The sequence below is a fragment of the Cydia pomonella genome, chromosome 12, assembly GCF_033807575.1.
Source record: "Cydia pomonella isolate Wapato2018A chromosome 12, ilCydPomo1, whole genome shotgun sequence".
Classification (NCBI taxonomy): domain Eukaryota; kingdom Metazoa; phylum Arthropoda; class Insecta; order Lepidoptera; family Tortricidae; genus Cydia; species Cydia pomonella.
Genome location: NC_084714.1, coordinates 10,722,759 through 10,737,220, shown reverse-complemented (window position 1 = coordinate 10,737,220; position 14,462 = coordinate 10,722,759). Strand labels below are relative to the sequence as shown.

General features: G+C 34.7%; 1 protein-coding gene across 1 annotated transcript in view; it reads right to left on the bottom strand.

Moving 5' to 3' along the window:
• LOC133523515 (uncharacterized) overlaps positions 1–12,818 on the bottom strand; it is a 38,005-nt gene extending 25,187 nt beyond the window's left edge. The window contains exons 1-2 of the mRNA XM_061859159.1: positions 12,147–12,818; positions 6,338–6,440 (exon numbers count right to left, since the gene is read on the bottom strand). Of these exons, the coding sequence (XP_061715143.1) occupies positions 6,338–6,440; positions 12,147–12,221 (178 nt within the window). The 5' untranslated portion in view covers positions 12,222–12,818. The remainder of the gene's footprint in view (positions 1–6,337; positions 6,441–12,146) is intronic.
• Positions 12,819–14,462: the final 1,644 nt, after the last annotated feature.

Sequence of the window (14,462 nt, the reverse complement as noted above, 5' to 3'; positions counted from 1 at the left end):
TAAATTATTAGGCGTTACAGCTGTATAATAAATATAAGTTTGTTTTTTGATTTTGTTAGGTGGTGGTGTTAAAATTGTAACAAAATCATTATTTATAATATGCATTCCATACCAGTGCTGCCATCTGTTAGTGCTAAGTAAAAACTTGTTACTCGATAACGGTGTATTTCGGATGAAATAAAAATTAGTCTGCTTGCAACTGTCAACACGAGTTTTATTACATCTCGTGTGGTGTTGCGAATAATTGCGAGCGACCGTATCATATAAATATCGAAATGTATCTTAACATACTAAACAAAGAATAATTATTTTTATAGATTCCAAAAAGTAGACTTCTTTTTATAGAAAGCGTAAAAAAGACATCACATACAGTAAATTAGAATCTATGATTTAAGATAACTACATGAATTTTGACAACCGTAAATAGCCGAAAGGGATAGTTCCATCAATTATATTAGTATGGACACATTCAAATTTTAGTATTTAATAAGTATTTATTGACGATAGTGAGACCAACTCTAAAACATACCTTTTATAACAAAAACAAAATTGGAAGTCGGTCTAATAGTCTCCGAGTGCAGAGCCACTAGTATTTTTATAGGTATGTTATACAGCAATACTAGTGTCTCTGTGAGCTGTAGACCACACGTTAAGCTTAAAAAATTAAAAATACTGCGTTGATTCATTACTACAGCGAACTCACATTGGTCTTAAGTGCCAGAGACCCTACTGGCGCTTAAGTCATTTATGCCAATTTCCACCTTTTTTGAATTTTTCCTATAAACGAAACGACAGAAAAATTATATTTAACTACCGAACCTAATCAGGAAATTTCACGAGATTTGGTTAAGAATTACGACCTGTCTAGAAGAACATCCTACGTCCACAGACCTGCGCGCTCGATCAACAATAAACGATTCCGATTAATTTAGATCCTCCTTCTTTTTTTAAAGTCGGCTATAAAGATCAAATTTGGTTCTAAAATTAATAAATATAATCGATTAAAAAAGTTAATCGCTGGTATTTAATCAGCGATTAAATTAATTGCGACTAATGTTAATCGCAACTCTTCGACTAAAACTAATTGATCGTCACTTTTAATCGTCGCTCGCGATTACATTTTGCCCATCTCTGGTTCCATACATTATAAAGGGACAACATGGTTCGGCCCTGAATCGCTGTCAAACTTCGGCTATGTAGGAAATTTCCTTTACAGTACATATGGGGCTACTTTATAGCACTAGTGCGAGAAGTAGCATATTACGTTACTGTGTCGAACATTTAAAGGGCCATATGTACTGTAAAACGTTGTACGATACATGTGCGAATAGGTAATTCGCAACTCGTGTCGATTTAAAACACTCCCTTCGGTCGTGTTTTAATTTATCGCCACTCGTTTCGAATTTCCTATTTTTCGCACTTGTATCGTAATGTACTATTCTGTACGCTAGTGCTATTATTTATTCTGTGATTTAGGTCACGTGATTTGGATTTGGTACAGTCAAGGTATTAATTATCGATACGGAAAAGTGCCAAAAATATGTATGCAAGTTCTAATTGATAGATAGATAGATAGATAATCCGTTTATTTGTTTGCCACAATACACACAGGAAATACAATTAATAAAATGACAAAAAAAAACAGATGATACAAAATTATACGAGAGAAATACACATTTATACAAAATAGAAGTAGAAAGAGAAAAAAAAAATACATTTAAATAATACTGTTCCATACATATAGGAAATGTTGTGTGCGTCGCAGCAAAACAAAAGGGTTCTGGCTCAGTATTACGCTTCACCCTATGGGAGAGGCACTGATATTCTGCCAGGACCAGATCACGGTGTAATTGCCTATATATTAGTAGTAGTGTGTACATATTTTTGTCACTTTCTCCGTATAGATATGTACCTTGATTGTACCAAGTGTGGTTATCGTGTCAACCTACAATAATCATATATGCAACGTAATTAAAACGTCATCCGCGCCGAGATGAAGCAAACATAACTCTAGCCTCATATCACACGACACATTACTAATTAAAACGCTCATATGTGTACACCATCAGCATGGCGGCCGGAAGCAGCAAGCCGGAAGTGTCAGCGCCGGATCCTGCTCACTGGCAGGAAGCGCCCCCCTCGTCACGTTTGTGGGACAACGCCGAAGTGTTACGATTCCGGTTGTCTGTCTAATTTGTAAACGCGGTGCGGTTAATAGCTAGAATGTGTCAGGTTTATTTATGAGTATCTATTACAGTCGATCACTTCTCTGGGATGCATGCTTAAATAAAGTGGTAAATTAAGTGGTTAAATACCGGCCAAGAGCATGTCGGGCCATGCTCAGTGTAGGGTTTCGTAGTTACCTCTCCGTCACAACAAGCTAAACTGGATCTATCAGTGGGTCAATTTCAACAGTACTAGTTTTTTGTGTCATTCCGGTGTAATTCTTTATTTACGTTTCTTCGATGTTTCTTTTAATGTCAATCGACACCTCAGACTGTTCTTTGATAAGCCTCTTACAGAGCACTTGATATCTTAAGCCTTTTGAGAATTATCGGAGATTAAAAAAATTGACTCGCACGCGAATGATAAGTATACACAGGAATGATATAACACTCCACCTGAATGACATTTTTCTACCGGAATGAAAAAAATGACTCGCACGTGAATGATAAGTATGCAAGGGAATGATATAAAACTCCACCTACTTTTGATATCATTCCGGTGTTATTTTCATTCTGGTGGGTATTAAAGCCATTTTACTACACCGAAATCACCGGAATGAAATTGGAGGAATGATAAACCGAGGTGAAATAAAACTATAAGAAAATAACTAAATCCCACATTCATTAACTATCGCGACATTTAAACTCACAAGTACAAAATACACGATCTGTAAATATTTGAAAAATAACAAATATGAAACAAAAAAGATATAGCAAACTCCGGAATGATATTTTTTTTGTCCCCGTACATCGAAATGACATAACTCACGTGTGTAGCGGATCTATTCGACATCACATCGACGTCTTCTTGCGGTGAGAGCCGCGGCACAACTGACTCTCAAAGTGCGCAGGAGGCGGGGGGGCGTACGAAGTCAAACTTAGCCAATAAACGTCTATGAAATTTGTCCGCGGTAATAAGGATTATTTTGCCGGACAAATTTCTATACGCATAATAAGGGGGTTTATTAAAGAGTTAGTAAGCAAGTAATATTTTAAAGGGTTCTTTATTGATATGGTATTATAGTGAACTAAAAACTAATTTGATATCTTGTATAGTTTTCGAGTTATGCGGCATTAAACAAGAATAACTGGGTTCCGGACAACCCACCTGAATGAAAAATTGGGCCTTTATTTTTTTTTCAATGATTAAATTATTTGATATTTTAATATTAGTTATTGCCCGAGCTCGATAGCTATTAAGAGATGTTTCCAAAAAAAATAGTATATGACTATTTTGACTTTCTGCACCAGCGTTATCAGTCTTGCCATCAAATTTTATTGCTTGGGATATTCACCCAAAAATAAGAAAAACAACAAGTACTTCTTTTATGCATGTTCTATAAGACAGAAACAATTGTAGATATAAAATATTATACTATTATTACCTAAGTATCGTTATTTACGATTATTTGAGTATTTAAATTGTATGAAAACAATATCGAATGTTGCCTTTGGAAACTTAAATCATTCTTGCAGCAAGAAAAAAGCAGCCAAGTGCAAGTCGGACTCGCCCATAAAGGGTCCCGTACCATTTATGACGGATTAAAAAAAACGACTTACTAGATCTCGTTCAAACCAATTGTCGGTGGAAGTTTGCGTGGTAATGTACATCATATATTTTTTTTAGTTTTATTATTTTCTTATTTTAGAAGTTACAGGGGGGGCACACATTTTACCACTTTGAAAGTGTCTCTCGCGCAAACTATTCAGATTAGAAAAAAATAATATTAGAAACCTCGATATCATTTTAGAAGACCTATCCATAGATAACCCACACGTATGAGTTTGATAAAAAAAAATTTTTGAGTTTCATTTATTGTTTTTTTTTTCTATGTTTGTGTTAAAATCTTAATAGAATACATCTACTTACCAAGTTTGAACAGTATGGTTCTTATAGTTTCGGAAAAAAGTGCCTGTGACATAAACGGACAGATAGACGGATATGACGAATCTATAAGGGTTCCGTTTTTTGCCATTTGGCTACGGAACCCTAAAAACGCCTCTGCTTTGACAGGCATTTCGGCAGCTATTCCGTTCCATTCAGACAACTTATTAATAACGGTTTTTCAATATTCAATATTAAAAAATAAACATGTTATAAATATGTAAGTAATGAAATATGAAATACCCTTATATTTATTATTTTTACATTAATAATAGGTTTTCATGTTGATTACGGCGTTTAAAGGAAACTAACATTAACACTCATCAATAAGTAGTCATGAACTGGAACAAGTGGAAACGTAAAAAGCACTAGTTCGCGAAATCCAACTTTCCGCACGCTAAACAGCTACGTAAAGTAACACTTTTTGAGCAACTGTATTAAAAAAGTGTTTTTTTTTTTCAACAAAATAAATATTTGCGATTTTTTTTCAACAAAGAAAAATATATATTTTTCCACTTACGTTGCTAATGATTTATTTGCTTAAACATGGTAAATTTAAATTAAGTAACTGTTATAGAAGAAAAATAATAGTCAGAGGCTGCGCTATAGAAATAGTTTATTACGTGCCTTAAAGTTTAATAAAAGTTGATTCAAATAAATATATAGGTATGCCGAGAATGCAGAGGAGGTGTTCGATTCCAGATACATATTTTTATTTTTGTTTGGCATTTGTCAATGTATTATTATCAGCTTGGCTAGGCCTCCAGCCCTGGGCACTGGTGGTCAGTAAATTTTTCTTTCGTATATGACATTTATTTGTTTATATTTTTGACTGTCGCTCGGTAGAAAAAATCACGAACATAAGTCTAAAACGCACTTTAAAAACTTGTTTATGTACAAAAGTAAAAATATGAAAATTGCTCCTAAAAATGCGTTTTAGTTTTAAGGGAACTCAGCGATTAAATTTTTCTTTTTTTAACTCACATCAAATTAAAATTCAAAAACATGATATCCGCGGCCCCGAGCACGCACATCGATCTCCCTCACGCGTACGCTCACTGAGAGTGAGATTATTCACATCGTGTTCAGAAACAGTGTGTCTCACATTAAATAAGGGTCTCGTTTAGGCCTCTTTTCAAGATCGTTTATTTTTAAAATTTACAGCTTGAGACGAGGGACATCGCTAATTGTGTGACATGCTCGGCATACTTGAGTCATATATATTTAATGTTTACATACGTCATATACCTACCAGCTTATACAAAGACCTATTTTTTATATTCTCAAAAACTACGTCGGGTTTGGTGTTGCGCGATATAAGTAACAGCCAGAAATAAGCTCCAATGTTCCTACACGAATCAATTTTCTATTCGGGACTTTTTCGCGTGCTTTTTCTTTACATATAGCAAAATTTGGCACATTGTCGGCGACATCGCCATTTTTCGTAGGAATGCTCACCTGACTACCATATCACGATGTTATTAAATAAAAACCGGCCAAGAGCATGTCGGGCCACGCTCAGTGTAGGGTTCCGTAGTTACTCTTCCGTCACAATAAGCTAAACTGGAGCTTAAAATATAGTAAATTGTTAACCAAGGGATGAAACGGTACCTTTCACCCGAGTTAAACAAATAGGCAAATTTGCATAATCAGTACCTAACTAAAGTAAGTCTTTTTACTATGAAGGGAAAACTTTTTGCGATGACTCAAAAACAGCTAAACTGATCATGTCTGCTATAGTTTTCATTTAATGTCTTTCTTAAGCTCTACTTCCACGATTTTTTTCATATTTTTTGGACCTATGGTTCAAAAGTTAGAGGGGGGGGGGGGGGGACACATTTTTTTTTTCTTTCGGAGCGATTATCTCCAGATATATTCACTTTATCAAAAAATGTTTCTTGAAAACCCCTATTAGTTTTGAAAAACCTTTCCAACGATACCCCACACTCTAGGGTTTAAGAGAAAAAAAAAATCACCCCCACTTTACGTGTAGGGGAGGTACCCTAAAAAAAATTAAATTTTTAGATTTTATTGTACGACTTTGTCGGCTTTATTGATTTACATATCCATGCCAAATTTCAGCTTTCTAGCACTAACGACCACGGAGCAAAGCCTCGGACAGACAGACAGACAGACAGACAGACAGACAGACGGACATGGCGAAATTATAAGGGTTCCGTTTTATGCCATTTGGCTAGGGAACCCTAAAAAGTGGACTTGTGCTAACCTATGACGGCCATGGCAGCGCCCAGCAGCATCAGCAGCAGCCCCGCGGACAGGGCGCGGCACGCGTGCCAAAGACACTGCGAGCTCATTTTCCCGCGGACCACCTGGAAAAAAGTTACAAAAAAAGTTGTTAAACTTGCTTTTAACCGACTAAAAAAAAGGAAAAGGTTTTTATAAGAGCTCTATATTTTCCCTAAATGTTCAGATATTTATGATCACCCTGTCTGTGCAGATATTATTGTCTCGTTGTGTGGTCAGATTTAATTGAAAAACCACTGCTCATATATTTATGGCGAATTGGATGTTCAGATGTTATTGACCTCATTTACTGTAAAGAATTTATTGAAATTTATTGCTGCTCAGAAATATTTGAGTACCTCGGCCGCTCCGATATATCTGATGGCGACTGTACATAAACGATTTAGTTTAATGTCGTATTTCTTGAGATATTTAACTAAATGTTGGGTTGGATCCATTTTGAGAAAATACTTTTTCCATGTAACCTTTTTCATTTTAAATAGGCAATAAGGATCCATCCCAATAAATTGGAAAAAAAACGAGAAAATCACCAAGAAAAGATAAAAAACTTTATTAAAAAAACAATGTAATAGCTTATCAAAGTATTGAGTATTAACAAAATTGAGATCACTTCTGTTTAACGATAATAAAAGCCTCTTATAATCACTAATCGTTTTTTTATTTTTTTTTATTAGCCTATTTGTGTGTCCCACTGCTGGGCAAAGGCCTCCCCTCTAGCTTTCCAATCTTCCCTGTGCTGAGCAAGGTCCCGCCAGTCCCGCTGAAACGCATCACTAATCATTTACATAAAAAAAATTTTAGGACATAAATCAAAATACTATTTTTGAACAATATTTCCCATGACATACCAAATTCATCACATATTAATCTTTTGTAAAACCAATGGAAAATGAATATTTAATAGTTAATACCAAAGTAATTGTAGATTAAAAGAAATATAACTATAACCATACCACTTACTTTTATGCCTAATTTCGTAATTTTTTTCATTCTTATCATAGCATGCCTTCCTTGCAAAAAATTTAGGATCGCTATTCTCAGCTAAATAATAACATACACATATTAGAACAGAATTTTAATAATTTATCTTATCTTATCGGAAGAAGTTTTGATGGATTCAACCAAAATAGCTTTTACTCACCATTTTTGTCGTTACAAATCCACAGACCTGTCTTTCGCGACAATGCACAGCATGACGCAATAGCAAAATCAGTTTTTTTAGTTACAAAAATGATAGGTAAAGTTTCAAAATTATAATTACTATAACATTATTAATACCAGCAACGTATAAACGAAATTAATACTAAAAGCGAATTTTTTTATGAACAATATAATTAACATGGATCGTTATTAAAATTTAGCATTGTATTGCCATTTTAAATAAAAAAAATCCCTATAACGTATTCATGTAAACTGGATCTTTTCCGTTGATTAATTTGCCACTTTGAAACTATACCTGGAGTAAATTATCAAAAAAGATCCAAGTAACTTAAATTGACTTTGATGTTTGACGCTGAATATAAGAACAAGTTAATTTAAACCTGCAAAAATGATTCAAACAGTTTGAATGATTTCTGTTATTTTTCCTCATCTATTTAATTTGTTTATGAATTACGATCCAAGTCGACATATATAGCAAAAAATTCAAAAATAGCCTATCATAGCAGTAAAACTTCCTTTTAGGTTAAAAGTTGTTTAAATTTAAAAAGTCAGCCTAAAGTTAATATATTTAACATGAATCGTTTTTGTTGTTTACTGACACACCAATGCTGGAATAACAAGAATTCCACAAATGTGATCCAAGTTTGCTGAATCGTTTTTGTTGTTTAGCTAAAGTATTTACACATCGTCAAATTAGTTTCTCAAAAACGATCCAAATGGGTTGGATCAGTTTTGTTGATATATATTTAGGACGAAAAGTATTCATTGCATTTTCTCAAAAAGATTCCAAGCAGTTTGGATTTTTCTTGTTGAAATTTATATAAACCAGTCCTGTCACTAACATAATTTTACAACAAGGTACCAAGAGTATTGAATACTTATTGGTGAATATCATTTTTAATCTTTCATACATGGGGGATGGTATCCGATGTCGATTAAAATATGAAAACGCTATGTGAGCTCAGTGCTTTTTTGCTGAGTGAAAATATACACATTAAAGGCCTGCCTGGTATACTTAACTCATGTTTTGGTATTTTTGTGGATTGGATCCTTTTCCTTTAACTACGTCCACTTAATCGAGTAGCGATCGAGTTAGATTGGTTTCTTTGTTCTTTGAGCGAATTCACAAGGACCACGCTGTATGTATTGTGTTACTGTAATTTGTAATAATCTATTTTCAACACACTTGCTCAAAACGACGTTTTTATTCCACCGATTTTTGACTCGTACTCGTAGATATTAAACACGCGTGCTTTTTAGGGTTCCGTAGTCAACTAGGAACCCTTATAGTTTCGCCATGTCCGTCTGTCTGTCTGTCTGTCTGTCTGTCCGAGGCTTTGCTCCGTGGTCGTTAGTGCTAGAAAGCTGAAATTCGGCATGGATATAAAAATCAATAAAGCCGACAAAGTCGTACAATAAAAAAAAAAATTTTTTGGGGTACCTCCCCTACACGTATAGTGGGGGTGATTTTTTTTTTGCTTCAACCCTACAGTGTGGGGTATCGTTGGAAAGGTCTTTCAAAATTAATAGGGGTCTTCAGAAAACATTTTTTTGATAAAGAGTATATATTCGGAGATAATCGCTCCGAAAGAAAAAAAAATGTGTCCCCCCCCCTCTAACTTTTGAACCATAGGTCCAAAAAATATGAAAAAAATCGTGGAAGTAGAGCTTAAAAAAGACATTAAATGAAAACTATAGCGGACATGATCAGTTTAGCTGTTTTTGAGTTATCGCAAAAAGTTTCCCCTTCATAGTAAAAAGACTTCCTTTAATTAGGTACTGATTATGCAAATTTGCCTATTTGTTTAACTCGCGTGAAAGGTACCGTTTCATCCCTTAGTTAACAATATACTATACTTTAAGCTCCAGTTCAGCTTATTGTGACGGAAGAGTAACTACGGAACCCTACACTGAGCGTGGCCCGACATGCTCTTGGCCGGTTTTATTCAGTATATTATAACACTCGTGCTTTTTCAATATATTATCCGACTGAGTTAAGAAGGTAACTGATTGCTAATAATATGCATGGAAACGGAGCCTTCTTAATTTGGTCGAGTATTTTTTTTTTAAACTATTAGGTTTCAGATGTTAGTTCAAAGAGATTTTATCACACCAAACATAATTTATAGATTAAATTATCTCGTAAATTACATTATTGAATAAACATGACATTTTATCGATTTGATCTCCATCCGTCGAATAGAAATACGAAAATATTAGCTTTTTTACATTTTTTTAATTGGCTGTTTGTCGATTTCGTTCGCGCCTTTGCCTTGCGCGCGCATTGCAATCGTGCGTAAAAAACATAACGCGCCAGCCATTTTTCGTATTTGTCATATAATTGGAATAGTTTTGCATGTTTTCGGGTTAAAGAATATTTTTATTTTCTCAAAAAGAAATTTGCATTTCACTTATATGAGAAACATTTTTCTATAAAATTTGATGAATAGGTACATAGAATTCATAATTATTATTTATACATTGCGTAGATAAAGTATTTAAGTTTTACAAATGTTTGGTTCAAAGAGCATATAATCACTACGTTTTAGTTTGGTTCAACAAACATGCATTAATATAATACGATAAACGTAAACAATATTGTTTATAGTTTATATATTGAAGAAAATGTCATTTTCAAGCATTGAAAATAAAGAACACATAAATTGACGCTGCCAGTAATACTAATAGAGGCAAGAGCCGAGAACGATAGCCTTTTACCATAAAAATTGGGTGAAAAATAATTGGCGGCATATGAAACTTTTATTCAATGGAAAATCAGCAAAAACGCCCAGTCTTTCTTGGAAAACGTGTTGGTTGGTTACTTCAATGAACTGGCAAATAAGTGCCTACAAGCCCAGCACGCTTTGGTGCAAGTATTCGATGTTAAAACTGTAAGTCACCTTTTTGAAAATTGTACTTTTACTGATTTGGCAAAAAATATCTAATTTATAAGTTTTGTTTTTTCCTCGCAAGTGTGTTGAAAAAAGTCGTATGAAACGCGTGTGCATTGGTCATTACACACATCGGCTTTCTTATTGCGCGCTCGTTTACAGCTCGCGCGCACAATATCGCCTCGTGTGTAATGACCAACTTAGCACACTTGTATCATAATGTATATAATAATAATACTTTACCGCACTAGTGCCAAAATTAGCATATTACGTTACTGTGTCGAACATTTAAAGGGCCTTATGTACTGTAAAACGTTGTACGATACATGTGCGAATAGGTAATTCGCAACTCGTGTCGATTTAAAACACTCCCTTCGGTCGTGTTTTAATTGATCGCCACTCGTTTCGGATTTCCTATTTTTCGCACTTGTATCGTAATGTACTAATTATCTACACACATATCATAAACCCTCTATGATACCTTCAAAATCCGTAAATAATGGCCAACATTACGATAAACTGTTTTGTTACAACAAATTTCTTATCTGTGCTAATGTTGTAATTACTCATTTGCTTAATAACTACATCGAAATCGATTTGGTTATGACATTCAAATTTGGAACATCCCTGAAAAAAGCAATTAGGGTTGACCTCTATTCTATTATCACTCGAGATACGTTTTTGTTCGAAATGAAATGTCAATTACATACAATTTTGACATATCTCGCATGTTGGTTTGTATCGAATGATACGAAAATAGGCCCCCCGACTCCAGTTTGTCTCTGAAGTAACTATAACAAAAGTTTCGTGTAAAATGAGCGATAAAAATATTTTGGTAACGCCACCACATATCAGCGAGTTCCGCCAAGAGAGCAACGATGCCCCAACGTTGGCTGTAATTTGGGTTAGTGAATATATCATAGAAAGTTTATAACTATATGTATGTAGATGATATAGTGTACGAGTAACTGTACATAATTAGGCATTAAAACACTTTTATTATGTAGCAGTCACATAAACTACTATTAAAATGTGCCAGTCATAGATACTACAAATAGATTATACAAAAATCACACCTTTAACGAAGCAAATAGGCTTTACTTACATAGATCCTTGTTTATGAATCGAACATAAAACGACAGCATTTCCATTCATCCTCAACGATATCCTAACGTATTCAAGAACTGCGTGCGCAACAAGTTTAGGACAACTGTTGAGTCAGTGTCGGTGTACTGATGAGCTACTCAAAGAACTTAATGAGCTAGTCTGTGAGCTAGAAGCTAGTCTGTGAGAGTATTTTAGACTTAAAGTAGTATTATTGACATGTAATTACTCAGATTGTAATATTTCTGCATACGTGTACACGTGTGTCTAAGTACCTTATTTATTTAAGTACCTATACTCAAGCAAATTCCATAATTAAAGTATGAATAGCTTAGTTCAATCAGTAGTATATGTATAAAGCTCTACGCTACGTAAGTGGAGAATTAGTCGTGTTTTGGAACACACAAAATGGGTATTATTAACATTTCCTGAAGAAACATTCTAATAATCACTGAAAATACACCTCACATAAGAAAATTAAATTGACAACAAAGGATTTTCTGAAAGTAGGTTTGCATTTGCGACATTAGACAGCATTGGAGTTGTTTGGGAAGGTTTTTAGGCGGTGGTGTGAATTTAAATGATAACTGAGACATGAAACGGTTTTGCGTGTACCTGGACGTTCCAGGTGGCCCCTGAGGCAGGGTGGGCCCTCCGCAAGGGCCCCGTCACACTCCGCGCTCGCCGCATGTCGACTGCCGCGCGCTTCGAATCTCGGGGTGCGCACGCATCCAGCTTCTTTGCTCCATCCCTCCTCTTAGAGCTACTCTGCTCGTGTTTATTGAAATACCACAGCCCATTCTACATCGCTCATTTTTGCATTTTCGCATACGTTTCATGCGGCCTAATCGTACATGGGGGAGAGTGCGTGTCATCGCGCAATGAACACCGAACGTTGTCTCCCTCACGATCGGTCTCCAGCGTTGAGAGTAGGCCGCCCACTCAAACTTGATATATATTTGGCAATTATAGCTATCGATCTCGTATTTGTTTGGCATGCCTTTGTTATTAGGCGGATTGGTGACCTCTGATCAAACCACAGCTCGGAGTTAGCGTTAAGTTACTAAGGACGAAATCGACTTAAACTAACTACTACTAACTTAACTTTAAATGAGGTATAATGTTTCAATGCCTTGTTATTATAATATACAAATTTTGGACAAGCGTTTAATTTTTTACGTACATACGTACCTACATTACTAGCTTTGGTGCCACTTAGGGTCTATCTGAAGCTAAATCTGTTCTTCAATACTTAGTAACACTATGAAATGTTCAATAATAAGATTGTGGCTGTACTACGCGATGCCTTAGTTGAAAATCAATGAAGTTAATAAAATTTTAAACAAAAGTAAAATAAATAAAAGAAAAAATATATATTTCATTTATGAACACAATAATCTTGAATGCAATGATATGAAATCCTTAAATACATACATTAGGTAATAGTCGTAGTTAGCTCATGAAATACGGAGTTTAGTGAATAAAAGATTTTCTTTTATTAAGATTGGTCCTTAGGACCCAAGAAGTGGAGTCACTAACTCTCTCTCTCTTCAACTTAATTTTGATACCTATAATATCGTTTAAGCTACTAGGCCAAGTTTGGTATCGTTTTCGTATAAATCGTTGACGCCGAATTCATATACAGGATCATACTCGTATTGGCACCATTCGTTTCGTAAATTCAGTCGTTCATTCATTTTACTTCGGAGTCTTCAGACAACCATATAAAACATGAAAAAAAAAACTCCTCTCTTTTTACGTTTAAACCGCTGAACTAATTTAGTTAAAATTTGGTATGGAAGTAGTTTGAGTCCCAGGGAAGACCATAAGCATAGTTTTTATCCTAAAAATCATCCCTTAAAGGTGTGAAAAAGGGATGTGGAAGTTTGTATGGGGAATAAATACCCACTGAACCGGTTTAGATTAAATTTGGTCTGGAGATAGTTTGAGTCCCGGAGAAGAACATAGGATAGTTTTTATCCTTCAAATTTTCCCATAAAAGTGAAAAAGGAGGTGGAAGTTTGAGTACAATTTAGAACCTAAACTAATAGTAACAGTAGGTACCTACAGGTAAACAGCTTAACTAAAGCCTCTATTGTGTTTGTGTGTGTGTGAGACATTTCAAATTTTAAAAATGCACCCTTTCACAGTTTTGTGATACCAAACACTACTGCACTTGGTTAATGTACCGTTATCTGTCAATTTACCTGTCGTACATTTAAAAAATAATAATCATTCGATAGCTCATGAATTAGGGCATACGTTCAGAGCATAAATGTCACAGAGAATTTTCCACAAACACTCGGGAATTAATAACGAAAATAAAAATTGTATTAAAAAATTTACTTATTTTTCACATTTTATCTTCTTTTTTCGAAAACGATCTCTAATATGCATCTACTTAGTTCTAAAGAACAATTGCCCGCCGCCCGAATTTAAAACTAAAGCAACTTTGTTCGACGCACATTACAGAAGGTCTTGTTTGGACTCGTGTAACTTGTGAAATGTTTTAACTAGGTCTATCATTTTGATGTCAACTTTTAGCTGATATCTTGTACTATCATTTTATAATAAAAAAAGTACAGGTCAACGACCTTGTTTTCGAAAAATAAGATGAAATGTAAAATAAAAGTAAATTTTTGAAGACAATTTTTTTCTTTGTTATAAATCAATCAATCAATCAATCAAACTTCTTCTTCCTCGCGTTGTCTCGGCATTTTGCCACGGCTCATGGGAGCCCGGGGTCCACTTGGCAACTAATCACCATAATTGGCGTAGGTACTAGTTTTTACAAAAGCGATTGCCATCTGACCTTCCAACCCAGAGGGTTTACCACACCAACGCAAGGAAAAAACTTACTGTAAAACAAACTTCAAACCAAATCAAATCCAAATGAACGTTAGTGAATATTTATCAATTTTATCATTCAAA